The 22,504-nt window shown below is 36.0% G+C and overlaps 1 protein-coding gene across 3 annotated transcripts in view; it reads right to left on the bottom strand.

Moving 5' to 3' along the window:
- Positions 1-22,504, bottom strand: part of Rev3l (REV3 like, DNA directed polymerase zeta catalytic subunit) — a 141,374-nt gene that overhangs the window by 76,161 nt on the left and 42,709 nt on the right. For all 3 annotated transcript variants that reach the window (XM_041654071.1, XM_041654072.1, XM_041654073.1), the window contains 4 exons: positions 18,018-18,207; positions 9,048-9,122; positions 7,109-7,269; positions 251-347 (listed from right to left, as the gene is read on the bottom strand). In XM_041654071.1, coding sequence (XP_041510005.1) covers positions 251-347; positions 7,109-7,269; positions 9,048-9,122; positions 18,018-18,207 — 523 coding nt within the window. The remainder of the gene's footprint in view (positions 1-250; positions 348-7,108; positions 7,270-9,047; positions 9,123-18,017; positions 18,208-22,504) is intronic.

Raw genomic sequence — 22,504 nt, 5'->3', positions numbered from 1 at the left:
TCCTACCATGTAGGTTCAGGGATCAAACTCAGATCATCAGATTTGGCAGCCATTTTGCTGCTCCCACCACCGTGAGGTGTTCTTTAACCTGTGAACTCATGTTATATACCAATTCTGAGACTTGCTTTTACAATAAATGTTTAAAAGACCCAATGTAGTAAAAGGCTAAGTTTTAATTATAATAACCAACAGTAAGTGATCATAGTCAGAACACACATAAACTTTCCCTTCTTTGACATCATTGGCTAACCTTGGTATTTCATCTTCTTCCCACCTAAACAAACTACCCGCAGCAGAATTTCCTGATAACTGCTCCTTTAATGATCCAGTTGCATGTGATGTATCACCTAGAAAAAAGGCAAATTTAAATAAATCATACTTTCAAACTTTTTATTTTATCCAATAAATTCATCTACCTATTTATTTATTATTGGAGACAGCATCTCATAACATAGCTGTGGTTGACCTAGAACTCATTTTGTAGACGAGAATAGTCTCAAATTTACAGACCTGGAAGACTCTGCATATATCAGGAAGGTTATAATTTGTACAAAATAGTTCTCTTTGTAAAATAATTTACAAATCATGCAGAGTACCTAAACATTGTATCTTAAAGATTCACTGATATGCAGGATTACATATGCACAGCTGAATGCAGTAATTCCAAACTAAGAGTATGAGAAAGTGTTCACAATGAATTAGAGTAATGAACAATTACAAAATGACACAGTATAATAAAAGTATATACCTAAATGTTCAGGTAAATATAATTAACATCTCATTAAAAATAAAGAAATGTACTTTTTAGAGTTCAAATTGCTAAATCAAAGAGATCTGAGAAAACGCCACAAAAATCAGCAAAATGACAAGAATTAATATATACCTTTCAATAGCAAGTCTGACTATTAAAGGTCTTAATTCCCCAGTAAAAAGACACAGACTAACAGACTGGATTAGAAAACAGGATCTATCTTTTGCTGCTTCAAAGAAACACACCTCACCAATAAAGATAGACATCACCTTCTGTGGTGATACTTTGTTTGTGCCTGAGAATCGGAGTCTAGAGCAAGCCACTAGTTAGCCATAGTGGCCAGGAAGACACACACACCTCACAGCAGAGGCAGATGGATCTCTGTTAGTTCAAGGCCACCTTGGGCTACACTAAATTGATCCAGTCTCAAAGAGAAACTGAGCCTGGCAGTGATGGTTCATATCTTTATTCCCAGTACTTGGGGGTCACATGCCTTTAATCCCAACACTATGAAAGTGGAGATGGGAATGGATATGGCTGGGGGAGAGAGGAATATAAGGAGCACATTCAGTATGAGGATTCATAGAGATAGGATCGCCCTTTTGGTCCGAGGATTCAGTAGAGATAAGAACTAATGGCTGGCTGCTCTGCTTCTCTGATTTTTCAGATTTCATCCCCTAATATCTGACTCTGGGCTTTTATTATTAAGACCAATTAGAAATCACGCTACAACCATAGGAGGAAAATGGTGGGAAAAAATATTGTAAACAAATAGAAATAAGACAGGAGTAGGTATTTTAGTATCTGATAAAATTAGACTTCAAACCAAAATTAGTTGGAATATATAAGAAGGGACACTTCATACTCATTAAAGGAAAAAAACCACCAGCAGAATATTATACTCCTAAACACAGGGACACTTAATGTCATAAAGAAAACACTGGTAAAAATAAATAACCTCAACACAGTAATAGTGGGTGATTTTTAACACCCTCCTCTTACCATGGGTGATTTTTAACACCCTCCTCTTACCAACATACAGATCATCTGGAAATAAAATAAGCAGAGAACCCTGAGTTAATGATATAGAAAACCAAATGATCTAAAAGATATCTATAAGGTTTTCCACCCAATCCCTAAAGAATAAACATTATTAGCAGAACACAAAACAAATTTCAATAAACATCTGACCTACATTTTATCTGACCACAACAGAATTATAGTAGATTACCAACAACAATAGAAACAACAGAAAACACACAAATGGATAACAGCAGACTGTTGAATAGCAACTGGGTGAAGGATAAAACTAAATAGGAAATTTTTAAACTCCTAGAAATGAATGAAAATGAAAGCACAACATTCCAAAATCTATGAGACACAGTAAAGGAAAGTTTACAGTACTAAGTGCCTACCCCCAACCCCAATCCACTCTTTCTCCATTTCTGTTTAGGAAAGGGCAGATCTCCCAGGAGTATCAACAAAACATGGCATATCAAGTTGCAGTAAGACTAAGCACTTCCCCCATGTATTATGATGAGGCTAGGCAACCCAGTATGGAAGTAGGGTCCCAAAAGCCAGTAAAAGAGTCAGAGACAGCCCCTGTTCCCACTGTTAGCCCCACACGAGGACCAAGCTACACAACTGTAACATATATGCAGAGTGTCTAGGTAGGTCCCATGCAGGTTTCCTGGTTGTCAGTTCAGTCAATTTGAGAGATCTTTAATTAATAAGTTAATGATGCACCTAAAGGCCTTGGAAAAACTAAAACAAAAACACCTCCCAAAAGTAGACAGGCAGAAATAATCAAATAAGGGTTGAAATTAATGAAAAATATAAAGATCAATAAAATGAAGTTAATAATTCTTTAAAAAAGATTAACAAGATTGCAGTAGAACAAACCTCTTATACACTATAAAGATTTGTCACTTGAATTGGTTTAATAAAATGTTGACTGGCCAGTAGCCACGTAGGAAGTATAGGCTGGGCAACCAAATTTAGGATGATGGAAAGAAGGGTGGGTGGAGTCAGGGATGCAGGCCAGGCGCAGAGAGAGCAAGATAAATATGCCATGCTGAGCAAGGGTACCACCATGTGGCAGAATGTAAATAATGAATATGGATTAGCTTAAAATACAAGCCTGAAAATAATAAGCCTGAGCATTGATCAAGCATTTATAAGTAATATTAAGCTTCTGTGTGGTAATTTGGGACGTGGCTGCTGGGTATTTGGCACCAAGTGACTCTGAGATAGAAAACTTCCATCTACAATTGATAAACCTTTAGTTAAATTAACCGAAGAGAGATGATCCAAACCAATAAAACTGAGACTCTAAATAAAGACATTACAATAGACATTCAAGAAATTCAGAGAATCATAAAGACTTGAGAATTACTTTATAATCTATGTTCCATTAAACTAGAAAATCTAAAAGAAATAGATGAATTTCTAGGTATAGATGGCCTACCAAAGCTAAATCAAGATTAACTAAACAATTTAAATAGACCTATGAAATACAATTGAAATAAAAGTAGTAGTTAAAAATCTCCCAACTAAAAATAACCCCAGGGCTAGATGGATTCAGCAGAGAATTCTATCACACCTTCAAAGAAGAACACCAATATACTTCAAATTATTTCACAAAAAAAATGAAGGAACATTCCCAAATACTTTTCACAAAGCTGAGATCAACCTGATAGCAAAAACTATACAAAAGCCCATTAAAAAAGAAAATTATATGCTAGTATCTCTGATTGACAAGGCCACAAAAGTTCTCAATAAAATACCAGCAAACCAAATTGAAAAACACATCCAAAATACTGTCCATCATGATCAAGCTAATTTCATCCCAGAGATACTAATGTATCAGTAATCTGAATCTGTCACATAAATACATGACAGGACAGAAACCATACGATCATCTCATTAAATGCAGAAAAGCTGCTGATAAAATTCAACATCCCTTCATGATAAAAGTCCTAGAGAATCAAAGAAGGCAGGAGAAATATCTCAACATAATAAAGCAAGCCCAAAGCCAACATCTTACTAAATGAAGAAAAACTCAAAAGAATTTCAAATAAAATCAGGAAGAGACAAAAATGTCTACCATCTCCATTCCTATTCAAGTTTTCGCTACAGCAATAGACAAGTCATGGAGATAAAAGCGATACAAATAGGCAAGGAAGAAGTCAAGGTACCCTTACTTTCAGATGCTGTGATTCTATGCATATAAGACCCAAGAAACTCCAACAAAAACCTCACACAGCTGCTATGCAGTCAGCAAAGTAGCAGAATATAAAAATAAACACACAAAAATCAGTTGCCCTCCTATATAGGAACAACAAACATGCTGATTAAGAAATTAGGTAAATAATTCCATTCAAAATAGCATAAAATACATGCATACATGCGTACGTGTGTGTGTGTGTGTGTGTGTGTGTTTGTATCTTGAGGCTTGAGAGATATCTCGATGGTTAAGAGCACTTGATGTTCTTGCAGTAAACCTGAGTAAAGCAAAGTGGGATGTGGCTTAGTGGTAGGATGCACAGACTTCTGGATTCAATTTTCAGACACGCATACATATATAGGGGAGAAAAGGAGGGAACAGCACATGCATGCACATGCACAAACACACACACACACACACTATAAGCCAATAAACTATATGTGCCAGTCCTGACATGTATATATCCAACAATTCTAGAAGTAATCTTTGAAATGAAAATGCTTTCTCCACTGTCAAAGTTAAGGTGGCTATATGCAAGCTATTTCTCTACCGAAGTACCACAGTATCACTGTCAAAGTTAAGGAGACTATATGTGAGCTGTTTCAAATGTGGACTTTCTCCTGGGCTTCATATTGCTATCCTTTTACAAAGAAGCTAATAGGCAGTCAAGTCTATCTCAACCTTCTTTATATGACTTTTTTCTTAGTGATTCTTAGGACCTAAGGAGAACTATTCACTCAGAAAATTTGGCTGCATATGAGAGATTTTATATTATTCTAATTCAGTGAGAAGATGAAAAGTTTTAATATCATTAAAACTTGAGGTTATTATTAGCTAGTATAATAATTTATAAATAAAAGAATTATTTTGGTCTTTGAAGGGGAGTAATGAACTAGGTTCACGGCATTATTAATCTCTATGCATTTAAATAAATGTAGTATGAAGTATATGTTGTCACTATAAAGTATTTTCTTTCTAAAAGGAGTTTTGCTGCATCTAAACTGTTTCACATAAGGATATTAACAGTTGGAGAGCCTAAAATAATTTTTAAAAGTATTAGTGAATATAACATTGTATAGTAGGACTCTGCACACAGCATCCTTACTTGATAAAGATTACAAATGATTAATCTTTCAGTAGCCACCAATGATGACACCAACTGAGTTCTTTGCTGATTTGGGGTGTGTTTACAAGGTTTGACTTACAAGACTAATTCTAATATATTCTAGTACATTGTGTACTGAACATATACTTGAATATTAAGAGAGTATGCTCTAGGGAGGATTTGAACTTTCTTTAACTAAATCTAAATATTACCAGATTAGTACCACCTTAGATCACATTCCATATATGAGAATGTTTTAGTCCCAAGATATCCTAACTGTACTGAATGTCTTGAGAGTGTCCAAGTTCTTCACCTGTGTTCAACTTAAGGGTAAATGTAGGAGTGAGTCTACCTTATTCTGGAATTTCCACCTGCCAGGTAGACCTGGACTTGGGTATCTCTTACAGCAGTATGATTGACTCAAAGAAGATTCTGAATTTCCCATGGTAAACAAAGTGAAAGTCATCCTTACTACATTACCTCTTTTGGTCTGCACTTTTTATTATTTGCATATTCTTTAGTGTATTTACTATTGTTTGAATACTGCCCAACATTTAAATGATTTGCATATTCTTTAGTGTATTTGCTATTGTTTGAATATTGCCCAACATTTAAATGATTTTTTTTTTTTAAAGAGACTGTTCTCAAACTATAGCCCGTTAAGGTTTGGGAATAGTAGAAGAAATTAAACCAAAGGAGGAGAACAGTTAGTAAACTTAGAGACAAAAATGCTGACTCCTGGGTGAAGAACTATGGGAATAAAGGAAGAAAATATGGCCACCAGGAAGAACATATTGGCCAAAAGAAAAATGTCCATTTCATTTTGTTCTAAAAGAAATAGAAAGGAAGAAGAGATTACACAATAGATAAAGTGTTTATCTACACAAGAGTATGTGCATCAATGTGCATACACATGTGTGCATCCTCCCTCCTTCCTTCTCTCTTTCCCTCTCCCTCTCTTATAAGCTAGACCACTGAACCTAAAAATTCTACTCCAAGGTATATATGCTCAAAAGAAAAAAAATGTACAGAAGTGTCAAAATAGCATTGTTAACAAGAATCAGAAAAGGAAAGATTTCCAAATGACCATCAGCTGATGAAAACAAAAAATGCAGGTTATAAACACAACAGATTCCTTTAATCCCAGCACTCGGGAGGCAGAGGCAGGCGGATCTCTGTGAGTTCGAGGCCAGCCTGGTCTACAAGAGCTAGTTCCAGGACAGGAACCAAAAGCTACGGAGAAACCCTGTCTCGAGAAATAAAAAAATTAAAAAAAAAAAAACCACAACTGATTATTACTGTGTCACTAATAGGAATGAAGGACTAATACAAAACACAAGGATTAACCTTAAGAATATTATAGTAAGTATGAAAATTATGGTTCAACATACTGTACAAATCTACTAATACTAAATATAGAAGATATACAGAAACAAAGTTTATTATTGATTACTTAGCAGTCGTAGGTCTGGGAAGCTTGCAGATTAGAGTCCTAAAGTATAAAAAGGTTTCCTTCAAGGTGACTAAAATATTTAAATCTATTTCAATGTCTCATAGCTCCAAATAGGTGAAAAATCTTCAAGCTGTCTCCTTAGGAGTAGGTGAATTATATAGCATGTGAATATTTCAGTAAACTATTGTCTTTTGTACTACTTTAAAGATTTATTTATTTTTATGTCTATTGCCTGCAAGTATTTCTATTTGTCACTTGTGTGCTTGGTGCCTGAAAATAACATTGAATCCCTTGGACTAGAATTAAACATAGTTCTGAGTCATCATGTGGATGCTGGAATCAAAATGGGATTCTCTGGGAGAGCAGCCAGTGCTCTTACCTACTGAACCATCTATCCAGCTCCAGAAAACGTCCTCTCAAAAGTTTTTCCTGGTAGTCTCAAACCCCATTCTGAGCATTTAGTTTTCTTCATTAGCCACTCAGCAATAACTTCTCAATATATACTATTTTGTAAGTCATTGATTACATAGCACCTGTTTCAAAGCCTTAATCTGAACTGGAAAATTAACCTACCTTTCCTTCTTGCTTTTCGGAACTTGACAGCAGCCAGATTTATTAAATTCATCCCATAAAGATTGTAGTCAATGAAGAGCTGTAGGAGGTAGGGAATATGCGCTTCATGAGGCTGATAAAATTTATTCATTATGGCTCCACTTTGCAAAAGTTCACATATTCTAGATTAAAAAAATAAAGTTATAGGATTATGTTCTTTAAAATATCAAATGAAGCAATAACTACATATATACAGAAAACAAAAAAATACACAAAATTTTCATTTAAATATTTCCAGAAATTTGTATTTAATTTGAAGTTAAAAGTTTAAATCAAAGTTTTAAAGAAAAGAAAATGAAATTTTCTCAATTAAAAAAAACAATTCATGTATTAAAAGGAGAAAAATTTTAAACCATTTTTAACAACTTACAGAAATACACACTGGGCATATCAGTGACTGCTTGCAATCCCAGCACATGGCAAGCTGAAGCAGGAGGATATGTTTGTGGCCAGTCTAGGCTTTCGGACAAGACCCTGTCTCAAATCACCAAGATGGAGTTGGATGTACCAGCCCTTCCAAAAGTAACTAAAAGTCAACAAGTTCTTTTTTTCCCAATTTTTTTAAAGAAAAAATTTAGCACTCACAACAAGTAACTTACAACAAACTACCTGTAACTCCAGTTCCAGGAAATCAAACACCCTCTTCTGCCCTCCTCAGGTAGCCTATGCTCACGGTGCACGCTCACACACACTCACATGCTCACACAAGTACCACACAATAAATAAATTTGAAGGATTATAACACTGTGATAACTTATTTTTGAAAAGGAAAAATGACTCATGTTTACTTTCTTACCACTGGGTATGTAAAAGATAGTAAGAATCCCAAGAAGTGTTCTTTTGTACTCCATGGTTACAAGAAAAGTGAACAGAGGAGAACTGATACAAAGTCCTTTCTTGGCAGAACTCTATACAATTACTTTAGTGCTTAATAGAAGCTATTTTGTATCAGGTCAGGGGTGTGCTGTACAAAAATTATGGGACAGGCTCCAAAACCACAGAGAAACCCTGTCTCGAAAAACCAAAAAAAAAAAAAACTATTTTACTTGTATATAAAAGAAAATAACTATTGGGATTAGGGCTATCTATCTATCTATCTATTCATCCATCCATCTATCTATCTAAAATTTGGTAAGGTGCTCAATCAGTTTAATTCAAAGCAAACTTCAAGTCTTTGGTTCTCGCATCTCTTACAGTTCCTTAACTCACTGTAGATAAAGAATCATTCAAATTATCTCTTACCAAATGACTAACTTTTGGAACTCAGTAATATTAACTGAGAAGCTCTCCTGAATAAGAACATTAAGTACTCACCCAAAGGCCATTTATATTTTGTTGTCATGTACATTTAAAAACCTTGTGAATTTACAATGAAATATATGTGTTTGTTTCATTCCTGCTTTCAATAACATGGGTTCTAGAATAACTGGGAAAATAAATTAGATGCAGTAGACTAATTAAAGGCAAAACAAAAACAAAAAATTCAAAATATGAAGCAACTACTAAGGAACCAACAAGAAGCCTGCTCACTGTAGTCTTTCACAAGTCTTAAATTACTTTGAAATCAAAGGGCTATCTCCTTTTCAGTTTTGAACATATGGACTGGTCAACAGGGCACCAACATTACATCACACAGTTGTCATCTCTCCTTACAAAATTCAACAAACACACTACATCTGAGACAGAAAGAAGTAGACAGGCGCCATAAAAAGGACCTACCTTTGAAATATCCTTCATACAACCTAAGCAATGGGACCTTTTCTACTCATATGTGTGGACATTTTATGTTCTTAACTGTAACGGTGTTAAAATTACACAGCCCTTCTTCTATCATTTTCTTGTTCTCACTAAAACATTTAAGTCATGGTCATTGGTATTTTGGTCTCATTTATCTCTGTACCTTTTCACCATTGCAGGGTTGTAAAGATAGATCTTCATAAAGTGTCTTTCCTTCTCATGATAACCATAAAAAGGCCTGAAATAAAAGAAAAACATTTAAAAATATTTCTGCAATTCAGAAATGGAACTTATTGTCCTAATTCGGTTCAGTTGGCCTAATTCAATCTTTAATAGTTATTCAATATTATGAAAACACATTTAAAAGTACCACCAAAACCTTTCAACTAAACCTATTAGCGATTTTCATATAAAAAACACCAAAGCATTTTTTTTTTGGAGTCAAAAACAAATGTGAAATAAGAAACAGGATAATCATTTTTGATGTAGTTCAGGAATGATAAATGTCCTTCAGGTTACAAAAAAAAAAAAAGGCTGAAGCTAGATTCTGAATTTTGTGACAACAAAGCATTTTTGAAAAAATTTTTTAAAAGAAATGATTTGACAAAAATAGGGACAAAAAAGAAAAGCAAACCATTTTCTAACTTACACTTAATCATCACAACTCTAGAAAAAGCTGCTCATTTAGTGTGGAGTTTGAATGAGAATGTACAAGCATATCACATTTGTAGCTGGGCCCAATCTAAGGGAACTACTTTCTGGCTGGCAGTATAATCCCACAGCCACTGCAGTCTACAGAAACTTGCAGATATTGCTAGTGTTGATTGTAACTGAAAAAGCTGAATACATCCATAGAAACTTGTCTCACTAGGAACACAAATCAGCATGCCATATCCAATCAAAATAATAGGAAAGTCTCTTACTACTAAAGTCACCACACAAACTGGCACAGGGAACTAACTCAGCAGATTCACAAATATTAGCATAAAGAAGCATGAAAAAGAAAAATGTAGTATGGGCTTCCAAAGGAACATAGTAATCATGTAGTAGAGTACAAAGGAAATGAATTAATTAATTAGTTGGCAAAAACCTCTCAAGAGAATGAGTTTTTCCAAAAGACCTTGTACAATACTAAGTAATAACAGACAAATAAACTTAGGAAGATAACTCAAGGTATAACTGTGAAAATCATTAAGTAAAGATATGGGAGAATTAATTACTAAAAATTAAATTATTGAAGAGATATACACTGGAAACACTAAAAAAAATCCTGAAGGTAAAAAAAAATGAATGAAGTTAAGTTTCTAGTTTGTTGAGAATCTCAACAGTAGAACTGAGCATCTAGAAGAATTTCTGGGCCTGAGGATAGGTCTTTTGCAATAATCTAGCCAGGTTTCAAGAAGTAAAAAGATGTTGACACTAACTGAATTCCATTAAGCAGGTCATATTAATTTTATGAGATTTCAGAACATAAGGGGAAAAGCATAAGAAAAATCTAGCAAACAAAATAAGTGATAAAAATGTTACAATTGGCCAGGTAATTGTTGAGGTTAAGGGCAAGAGGTTCAGGAGTTCACAGCAGACCCAGCTACATGATACTGTTCTTCACATCCAGAAAGTTCAGAGTAATTCTAAAATATTTTATTTAAAAAGCATCTCTCTAAGGAATATTAAAATCAATTCTCAAAACTCAAGGAAAGTTAAAAAAAAAACTCGAAGTAAAATCGTTAAAATAAGGCAAGTATTAAGTCAATGGGATAAAAGCAGAAGTTCCAGCAGGAACATTATACTACAGGGGAGAAAGAGATGTGATCTGAGTTCTCAGGTGGGGTAGAAACCCTGGCCAAACATGAGTATTATACCCAGCAGAGCTAGACTTGGGTGCAGTTGGCGAGGTACTTGTATGGTAAGTGTAAAGCCCTGTGTTCTATCCCTAGCACCACACAGCAGACACACGACGGGAAAAGAAAACAGAATACAATAGAGCAGCCAGAGGAAAACTGTGACAAATAAGGACTGTGAGTCTTCCTCAGTCTCTCCAACAAAACCAAAAATATTGCAGAAAGTAAAAATACTGGAGCTGGGCAGATGGCTCAATGGTTAAGAAAGAATATGTACTGATTTTGCAGAGTTTGGTTTCAATTGCCTGAAACTCCAGCTCCAGGAGAATTGAATGCCTCTGCAGGCACCCACACATGAGTACACGATTAAAAAAATAAATCTTCCAAAAATATGTTGCAGGAAAATGAAAACTACCATAGCCACCAAGTCTATTGTCAGACATGAAGGAGAATTTGTGTGTGTGTACTTGTGTATAGGTGCATGTACATGCACGCTCTTGGGATCTAGGAGGACATCTGGTGTTCTGTTCTATCACACATTTCCTTAAGACAGGATCTCTTACTGTGGTAGTTTGAATAAGAATGGCCCCCATAGGTCCACAAAGTTGAATACTTAGTCATCATAGAGTGGCACTATATCAAAGGACTAAAACGATTAGGAGGTGTGGCCTTGGTGGAGGAAGTGTGTCACTGGGGGTGGGCTCTGAAGTTTCAAAAGCCCATGCCTACTGCTCTAGTGCCTGCCTTCATGCTGTCATGCTCCATGCCATGATGATAATGGACCAAGCCTCTGAAACTATAAGGAAGTCCCCAATTAAATATTTTCTCTTATACGAGTTGCCTTGGTCATGGTGTCTCTTCACAGCAATAGAATAGTAACTAAGACATTTACTGAACTTGCAACCAGGCCGACAGCAAGCAAGACCCAGCAATCTCCGTCTTTGCCCCCCAAAACAACGGAGTTATAAGCACACATATAGACATGCACACTGAGACCTTTATGTGGGTGCTGGAGACCCAAACTCAGGTCCTCATGCTTGGACAGCAAACATTCTTACTTAGTTAACTATTTACCCAGCCCAAGAAATGCTTAACAAAAGCAAAAACTGAAGGACACCACAGGGGTCAATGCCTTCCACACTTCAGAAGCCTTAGAGTAACAAAACCTGCCGTGACTGCCAAGCAACCCCTCCTTTCAAGTTAGAGGAAAGCCCAAGAAGCCCCAAAACAATATAGTCTATTGCCATTACTCGTGTAGTGTCCTTTAACAGCACTTATAAGACCTCCCTTACTCGGCTTTATTAATTTCACAAGTTTACTAGGGAGATGCAAATTATATATCATATATATGCACTCATATATGTATGTGTCATATATAAACGTGTATGTCAACACATGACACATTTTAGTAGCTGATGTCTTTAGTATCTATACATAACAAATGAAGTCAGTGAAAATTGAACAGACCAGAAATTAAGAGCTTGAATGGGACTGGTAAGATGGTTCAGTGGTTAAGGGTGTCTGCCAACGAACCTGAAGACTGAAGTTTAAATCCTGGGACCCACAGGCTGGAAGGGGTAACAAATCCCATGAGTAGGCCTCTGACCACCCCTCCCAACTGAGTAACTAAATAACTATTTATGGGCTTAAGAATCCTATTTTGTTATCTCAGGATATGAGACTGAAGAAGAAAAAGAGGTGCAGATCATACTAAGGAGAGAAATTTTCAATGAAGGCAGAAGAAGTGAGGTTTCCATATAATTTTAGAAGGACCTAAAATAAAAATTCTAATGCCTCTGATAAAACGTGACTCTTCAAAGATGCGTAATTAGGAGCTAGTGAGCTGACTCCGTGGGTAACAGTGCTTGTCATTCAAAAGCACAAGACCAAGTTCAAACTCCAGTAACACCTGGCATGTAAAGCCAGCTGCATGACACAGGTGCCTGCAATCTCACCTTTCCTACACAGAGAAGGAAAGCAGAGGCCAGAGAATCCCAGGAAGCTCATGGGCCAGCGCATGCAGCCTAGTATACAGCAGAAAAACACTACAGAGAAGCCTTATCTCAAGTCAAGGCAGAAGATGAAGACAACACCTGAGATTATCCGCTGATTCCATCTATATGCCACAGCACACAGGTGCCCACACCCACCAGACACTGTGCACATACTCACAAAATAGTAAAGTTTTAAAAATTTAAAAACAATTTCTCATATTCTGGGTCAGAGCTATCTCTATTATTATTGTTAGCAAGTAATTTCTATTAAAATTTTAATTTTGCTAGTTTCCAACATCTAAAATGTGCTTCCATCTCATCCTTGTCTCTCACTTTAACCTTGTGATTATCACTGACAGTTCTTTTTCCCTGTCTATTTTACACCACTTTGGGCTCTCTAATTTGATCCCTTGCTTGTATCTGATCCTTCCTCATGTATCCCCTTGGCTAGCTATCTCCTTAGCCTGGAAAGCTCTGCTCCTGGCTTTTGTATAGCTTCCTTTCCATCTTCATCAGATCTCAGCTTAACTCACCTCTCTCAGAACTGTATTCTCTGATCAACTCTGTCTTTCATCCTTTATTGTTAACATTTATTAATTTTATGTCTATGTGAGTATACTACACATGTGCCTGGTATCCAATGAGGCCAGAACAAAGTGTCATCTGAATGTCCTGAAACTAAATACATCTGTGAGCCACATGTTCTACATGCTAGGAACTGAACCCTGGTCCTTTGCAAGAAATGTTCTTAAACACGGAGTCACCTCACCATCCCACATAATATTCACACTGGGTGGTGGTGGTGCACATATTTAATCTCAGCTCTTGGGAGGCAGAGGCAGGTGGATCTGAGTTTGAGTTTGAGGCCAGCCTGATCTACAGTGCATGTTCCAGGACAGGCTTCAAAGCTACACAAAGAAACCCTGTCTTGAAAAACCAAAGAGGATGGATGGATGCCTCTTCCTATGTGTGTGGCAAGTATGCTCACATATGCGCACACATGTGTGTAGTATGCGTGTGTGCATATGCATGTAGAAGATGGATGGATGCCTCTTCCTATGTGTGTGGCATGTATGCTCACATATGTGCACACGCGTGTAGTGTGCGTGTGCATGTAAAAGATGGATGGATGCCTCTTCCTATGTATGTGGCATGTATGCTCACATATGTGCACATGTGTGTAGTGTGCGTGTGTGCGTGTGCATGTAGAGGATGGATGGATGCCTCTTCCTATGTGTGTGGCATGTATGCTCACATATGTGCACATGTGTGTAGTGTGCGTGTGTGCGTGTGCATGTAGAGGCCAGAGGTGATGTGAAGTATGACGCTATTGCTTGGTGTAGGAGGTCCTTCTTTCTATGTGTTGCTTGTATTGGTTAATTAATAAAGAAAACTGTTTTGGGTCCTTGATAGGGCAGAACTTAGGTAGGCAGAGAAGACAGAACTGCATTCTGGGAGGAAGAAAGCAGAGTGAGAGCTGCCATGGAGCTGCCCAGAATCAGACATGCTGAATCTTTCCCAATAAGCCACTGCTACATGGCAATATACAGATTAATAGAAATGGGTTAAATCAAGATGTGAGAGTTAGCCAATAAGAGGCTAAAGCAAATGGGCCAAGCAGTGTTTTAATTAATACAATTTCTGTGTGGTTATTTTGGTGCTAAGCTAGTCAGGTGGCCCTCTCCCTTGCAACAATTGCTTCTAAAATTTGCTGCTATTTTTATGAAGAAAGGGATAAAAGATGTATGGCACTGTGATCTTGAGTATCTAATTGACCATATCTGGAATTAACTAAAAACCCAAAAGTGGGGCATACATGTGAGGAATTTTTCTTGATTGCACCATTTGAAGAAGGAAGACCAACCCTAAATGTATATAAAGGATGTGTAAAGAAGTTTTTTGCCTGCTTGCCCTCAATCTCACTGGCAAGTTCATCTATCCTGCAGCCGAGGCCTTCCTTCAGCCTACTTCTTCAGGATTCAGACACGTACACTGAACATCAGCAGACATCCAGCCCCATAGGCTGGACAATTATTGGAGGGATTCTTGAACTTTTGTTGGGAAACAGTCATTGTTGGACTAGCAGGACCACAGCCTGGAAGCCACTCTAATAAATCCCCTTTATATGTGAATATATATTTTATCAACTCTGTTCCCCTAGAAAACCTTGACTAATACAGTAAATTCCAACTTTCTCCTACTATTGTGGTATTTTTTATATATATAAACAGCTCTTGGGACATAGGTCAACTCTACCCAAATAAATGGGAAGAAAACCTCTGCTAATGTGGTCCATATTATCTTTGTTAACAATCTTTAGTGTTTTTTTCAATTAGTCTCTTTATTTCATATACTGAGTAAGTCTTTAACTATTAAACCAAAATTATTTGGAAATTTGGTTTCATATATATATATATATATATATATATATATATATATTGCTATATATAGACATTCTATACATAACCTTCTATTTCTCTTAGCCATTGAAAGTCTCTGAATAATTTTAGCTTGCTTAGTTGGGGAATATGTAAGAAAGATTTATCTACATGCAGGTGAACACAATCCAAATCACACTGTGAACAAAAAGACAGATTTTTCTCTCCTTTTCCAGAACTGGAACACAGTTTCTCTTCTGCTCTTAGAGATCATATGTTCAAGCTCTCCAGCTTCGGTAAATCTTGATGTGAGTTTCTAGGACTCACATCAACAGCCTGAAGCTGAGAATTATACCATCAACCTTTCTGGTTCTGAGGCTTGGACTGACTACCAGCATCCCAAGGGTTTCAGCATTCAGACTACTGCAACATAGCCTCTATGACCATGTGACACAGTCCCCCAAACAAATACTCTCTCAGCATCTGTAGTTGTATCTTATCCACAGCTACATCTATATCCTATTATTGTCTCTCTTTTGGCTAATAAGATGCTCAACAGTGTGAAAAGGTACTAGTGTGTACTAATAAACAAGTAAACATGATTCTTTCTCTGACTGAACTTTTAAGCTAGTGGAAAAACATAAAATTAAGAATAAAAATTAAAATAATTCAAGCTAAGTGCTAAAATAAACAAAGAGTGGACTAATATACAGAATACTAATAATCATGACAACATTCTACTTAAAGTAGTCATGCTTGTACCAAAAACTCAGTGGGGAACAGTCTAGTATACATAAGAACTGAAAGCAAAGATTGTGTCTCTAGATGGAACACAGTAAATAGGAAGTAAATAGACATCAGATTACGTAGCTATGGTTAAAAGTTTTAGCTTTATTTCACAAGCACGACAAGATTTTTTTAAATGATCCAATTACATTATGAAAAGACTGCCTTTTGTTTTTAACTGACTTGTAGTCAGACAATAGAAAAAAAAGAATTCAACTAAAAAATACTATCCAAAGGAAAGTCTAGATTAAGATGTAAGAAAGTAGAAAAATGTAAGGTCTATAATTTGATAGTACAGACATATAAACCCCAAACGTCCAAGCACGGACTCCAGATCTTTCCTCCAATACGCTCCACCAATACAGACTCAAAATTCTGAGCAAAAGTCCTGTTGTCATTCTTGACATATCCCACAGCTCTCAACCAACTCAACAGTAAATCTCGACAACCCTCAGATATATTAAGACAGTGATCTTTGCATTACTCCCTCGCTACTACTCTAGTTCAAGCCACCACACTTTATTACCTAGACTGATAAAATAGTCATATTGTATCTGTATGTCTTCCAAAATCTGTGTTCCCCTATATAGTTGCTAAAGAAACTCTAGTTAGTTTAAGTCAGGCCTTGGCTGCTTAGTGCCACGCAGCAGCTCAGAAGAAAATTCAACAGAGTTTCTCATTGGCTCAAGCTCTCTAAAAATGAAATGCAGTGCGTGGATTTTTTTTACGGAGAATGCGTGAAAGGAAAGGAGCAGGGAGACAAAGAGGCTGGGTGACCATCAGGCTTAGATATAGATCTAATCCAAGATAAAGGAGAAAGAAATGGAGGCAGGAGCTGTGAGGTATCTTCTACTGCAATGTAATTCAAAAACAAAGAATACAACTATTAATAAAGCTATTAGAGAAGTCTCAAGTCTCTATATAAGAGACCTGACTTGGTGTTCTACTTGGACTCAGAGTCTGGCTAAAATGGCCTATGGAAAGTCCTGGATTTCACCTGCCATTGTTCAGATACAGTCCCTGTCTTCAGAGATCTGAAAACCACAATCTCACAACTTTCAAATCAAATATGCTGGAGATACTAGAAACCAAAGTATGAAAAATATACCTTGAAAATTAGTGGTCTACATGACCTTTTTCTCCCACATATCTACCTACTCTCCTTCTGTTGCTCTCGCCTAACTCTCCTTCCACTCCAGCCACGGGAACTCCTGCTTACTCATTTCCAACTCACTCTTTTACCTTCCGTAGCCATACGATAGCAGCGTCACTGATCTTATCATGACACCCTTTCTGAGCACCATATCTAAAACTGTTACAAGTCTTATCTTCTTAGTGTTTTCCATATTCTCTTCCTCTACACCAATGATCATGTAACAGATAAATCTATTTCATCAAGATGTACTGGCTATTACCTTTTCTTGTTATTAGAATATAACCTCTAAGGATTTTTGTTTTGTTTAGCAATATGCAAGTAAAATAATTTAGATTTTGGATAGCCTCCAAACGTCCATGACTTAAAGGCACTACTGAGAAGGTACCTTTAAAGGTAGTTTAGTGAGGGCCTTTAAATCATTAGAAGCATGCTCTCTCAAAGGGACTTAAGGAATAGTCTCTTTCTTTTCCTTTCCTGTTTCCTGGTCTACGATGAACAATTTGTTCAGTTACAGTTCCTGTAATGATGTACTTTCTTGACACAGGCTATAGAAACCAGATCAATGGACTATGGGATATAAATGGAATCTATAAAATGCAACCCAAATTAAATATTTTCTCTTTATAAATTGATTGTCTCAGGTGTTCAGTATAGTGGCAAGAGACAGAGCAACATTCCAAGGATCTAGAACAGCATATTAAAAAAAGGTGCCATAAAGTGAATATGAATTACATGAGTTTCTTCAGCTCAAGGAAGAGGAGAAATGGGAAAGATTAAAACAAAAACAACTGGTAGCCATTTACTTTTCATTCCAGTAAAAAGTTACTTTACAAAAGTTTCAAAAAAATTTACCTTAGCTCCATTATTATGAAAGTTTAAAAACAAGTCAAGATATATTTTATTTAAGCATTTTCTCTAATTAAAATAACAAAAGAAAAACAGAAAAGCAAAATTTAAAGGATATTATCATATACTTACATTCCTGATACTAATGACACTTTGAACACATGCTGAGCAGTGGAAGATGGATTGCCTAAAGCCACATTAAGTGCTCTGTCGATACTGAATGCCATCTGAGAAAGATAGCTTTCTGGTTGCTGTCCATAACCATCATATGGCACATAGAGGTAAGGAAAGATGCCATGTAGATGAAGACATGTCTTCTGACCTAAAATGTAACACATTATAAAGTTTAGTCTTGAGACACATGTAACAATATAACATTCAGAAAGCAAGTCATTTAAATGATCTAACGGCGATATAACTTACATAAGGTAGGAGAAAAAAATTAGTCCATAGCCACTTGTCTTAACTATACTTAAGAATAAAACATTTGTAAACATTTTGTAATCATAAGCACTGTAGTATATTATCTAAATGCTGTGCAGTTTTGGTTAAAAGATATGTAGCTACTTTATTCTTACATTCTGACTACTTTTAAGTATCTGACAGTGCTACAAAGCTTACAAAGTCACTGAACATGTACTAAAATCAATGACTACCTCTTTGCACTAATGTTTTTACCTTAGAGGCTTCCTTAAGATAGAGATAGCTCTAAGAGAAAGAACAAAAAAAAAAAAAGTTCCGATGTATGAAATTTTGCTATTGGGGATAGGAAAGGAAGTAAAGACAAAATTTTGCTGTTGGGAAGAAAACAAAACAACTTATAGATCAATTGTATGTAATAGAAATGGACTTCTGCATATTTAAAATTCCTATTTGATGGGATGGTTTTACAGGGAGATGCAATGTGATGGGGTGGGTGAACCAAAAGTGAAAAACCAACAAGAATGCACACTTTTCAGAAGCAAAACTGGCACTGACTGACCAGCACACTACCTGGGCACAGCCACGATAAAGAAAGAAAGGAGAGGCTCGAGAGATGGCTTAGTACTCACTGCTCTTGAAAGATCTGGGTTTAGTTCCCAGGACCTCCCCTCCCCTCTTATGGCCTCCATGAGTTCCACACACATGGTGCACATAAATTCACACAAGTTCTCATGCACACACATAAATAAAAACTAAGTCTCTTTTTGAAAAGAAAGAAATAGTAGTAAGATTCAAAAGGAGAAAGGAAAAAAAAACTGCCACAAAACCAAAATCCATGCCAAGGTTAAATAACAACAAAAAAAAATCAAGCACAGGCACCATCCTTCCCTGAATCTGGCAGGGCTATGGAGTGGTTCCTATCCTCAGAACACTGTCGTTGGTTCCTCTCTTGGGTGTGTGTCATTTGTCTATTCAAACGGAAAAGAGCAGTGATGGAAGAACACGTCCATATTTCTCTTGCTGCCATTCACTACCACTGAGCTATTTCTGTAAAAAAATCTCCAAGCTTCTTTCTGCCTATTACCTTTTCCTCACTCTCATCACTTGGCCTTTTCTTTTGGTAGAAGTGGCTATTTTATTGATTACTATTTCCCATTTCTAGCTGAGATTTATAGAAAACATAAAGAAAATACTGTGAACATTTTATTATAAATAACACTTGTCTCCCTTTCCCCTACCCTGGAGACAGGTCTCTATATGTAGCCCTGAAAATTCTGGAACTCACAGATCCAACCTGTCTCTGCCTCCAGAGGGCTGGGAATAAAGGTGTGCAGCACCACATCCACTGTCGCATTTTTAAGGTATTGTTCCAAACAGAAACAACATATTTACAAGTGATTATATAAAGCAGAGCAATACTAGAACGGTCAGTTTCACAATGGATAAGATCTAGAATTCCTAGGCTACAATATTCTGATTATTATTTTAGTGCTGGGACCAAACTTTGATAACTAGGATTTCATGTGTGAGGCAAATCCTTTATCACCGCTCTACATAACCAGCTGTGGGCTGCAGTATTCTCAACTACCAGCCATGCTACTTTTGAAAACTTAGAAACTGTGTGGTCACTACACTGAAATTTAGTTTCTATTTGTACTAGCAGTTATGAAGCTTAATTTCAGAGGAATAAAAAATTATTTTAAATTAAAAGCAAATTATGTAGTAAATTTATTTCTAAATAAAATTGTTTCCAAAAAACACAGTTTAAAATTCTTCAAATAAAGAAAATTGGTGATAAAAAAGATCTCAGTCTACTGATGACCTGCTTACATGTTTTCTAAATATCTCATGAATAAAAGTTTTAAAAACTACCCTTGTACATATAAAACACAGTTGGATTAATGGTAAATACGCTTAACTAGAGAGAGGCTGAAGGATGGAGAGACAGAAATGTTTCCTGTAAGCTGACAAGTAAATTGAAGATCAGTGATTCACAGAATCACTAGTAACATTTCACAAGAAACTGTAAGGACCTAGGATAGGATTTTTTTATGATCCACGTATCTTAATGGAATTTTGGTTAAAATGCCTAAGAGAAACAATTACAAATTTTAATTTCTACTAATGAAGTATTTTCAAAAAACAACTGTATACCACTTTTCACATTTTCTGCTTAGTAGGAGTCAGAAATTATTTTCTATTCTTAAGCTTTGGAATTACAAAAATCTGGGGATATATGGTTTAGGGAGAAGGTAGAAACTATGCAAAACACACCAGACTAAATTTTTTTTGCACTTATTTCTTTCTAAGAAACAACTTTGCCAAGTATCACATGGGCTAACACAGTCTAAGTTCTCTATCTTCTTGACGCTGCGGCCCTTTAACACAGTTTCTCATGTTGTGGTGACCCCAAACCATAAAATTATTTTCTTGCTACTTCAGAATTGTAATTTTGCTACTGTTAAGAATCATAATGTAAATAAATATATGATACGCAGGGTATCTGATGTAACCCACAGGTTGAGAACTGCTGGCCTAAGGCATAGCATGTTTTAGTAACTGAGGTTAGATTTAAAAGCAGACTGACAAAACCTGAAACCAATCACCTTTTTATTTAATTTAAACACTCAGTTTCTTAAAAAGTTAATGTTGGCTTCCTTAACCTTTTAACTTCTCAGTTATTGTTTTATTTAAAATTATGTTTCCTTGACTCACTCTATGACAAATTCTTTGGGTCTTGATAGAACTGTTTTTTTGTTTGAAGAACACAGTAATTTCAGGACTCAAGCACAACACATGCAATGTGTTTACTAAATACTAACAAATGAAAGAATAGTCAACAAAATAGAGTAATTGCTCAGGGACAAAAGAAAGAACTAAAAGCCTGAACATATCTGAAGAAAAAAGTCCATGAAAACATCAACTATGATAAAGGAGGAAATGGGCATATGATCTGATAAGAATTCCATCTTATTTAATTTCCTGTTCTGAATACTTTCAGTACCATTCACAGCCATACTGACAGCATTAAGACAGATCTACCTTTCTCTGGTTCCTAGAGATGGTTTGGTGCCTCCACATACCAAACAAATGAATTCCTTGGCAATAATACTAACAAATCTAATATAGAACGGGCATCAGAGAAGAGAAACAAAATAAGAAACTCAAATGTTAGAGAGACTCTGTACAAAAGTAAGTATATAAATCAACTGCGTTATAAGCAGCAGTTTCTACTGTCAAATCTGTGATTCCACAACAGCATTGTTTATCTTTACATGGTACGGACCAGATCTGTCGCCTTATAACAGTTCTGTAAGTGTGTGCTACCACACGCCATAAAGTCTTATTAGAGATAAACTATTCTATCTCAACTTCATTAGTCAGGATTAGGCTCAGCTGAGAGAGAGCGCTCTAAAAGCAGCAACTTCTCTGAGAAGTCTCGGTAGATAACTGATGCTATAGAGAGCTGCAGCCTAGTGAAGAATCTTGCCTTCAGTCCAGGAACCTACACTACACTACACTACACTACATTAAAATATGTTACACATCTTTAAGAATATTTTTCAAAATTAATAAAATGTATTTTAATCTAATAAAGTATCTTGAATTCTTAAAGATTTAGGGTATTAGCTACTTCTAGGTGACATGTGAATCTGAGAAAATATATTTATTTCCTTGTCTCCAGAAATCTTATTAAGGTAAAATTTATAATAAAACCAGTTAATTATATAGTGCATGCATGATATGAATATATTGTAAGATGATTAAATAAAGCTAATTAATACATCTATCACCTTGTATACTTATTTTGTGATAAGAATTTTAATATCACTTAAGTTAAAAGAAAACCTAGTATCACAACACCTTTCAAGTTTCTTGTTTTTAATTATGTGTATGTGTGTAGGTGTCTGTAGCGTATGTGGGTACACCTGGGGACCACAGATATGGGAGTCCTCATGAAGTCGGAGTTACAGATAGTCATGAGTTGCCAGATGTAACTGCTGAGCCGTCATCTTGCCAGTCCTCAAATTTCTTCTGTTTTGAATTTCCACTCTGAAAGACGTTGTCCAATCCAGAAGGTCTAACAAAGGTTTTAAAAAGTGATTTGGCAAAATGTGTCACCTAATGGTTTTCAAACACCTGGCAAGACGTGGTAGAAAAGAGTGCCTCCTAATGATGTTTAAATAAATCTTCTT

The sequence above is a fragment of the Microtus oregoni genome, unplaced genomic scaffold, assembly GCF_018167655.1.
Source record: "Microtus oregoni isolate MIOR12 unplaced genomic scaffold, Mior012 000006F_ref0000085, whole genome shotgun sequence".
Lineage (NCBI taxonomy): Eukaryota > Metazoa > Chordata > Mammalia > Rodentia > Cricetidae > Microtus > Microtus oregoni.
This window is presented reverse-complemented; position numbering and strand designations above follow the sequence as displayed.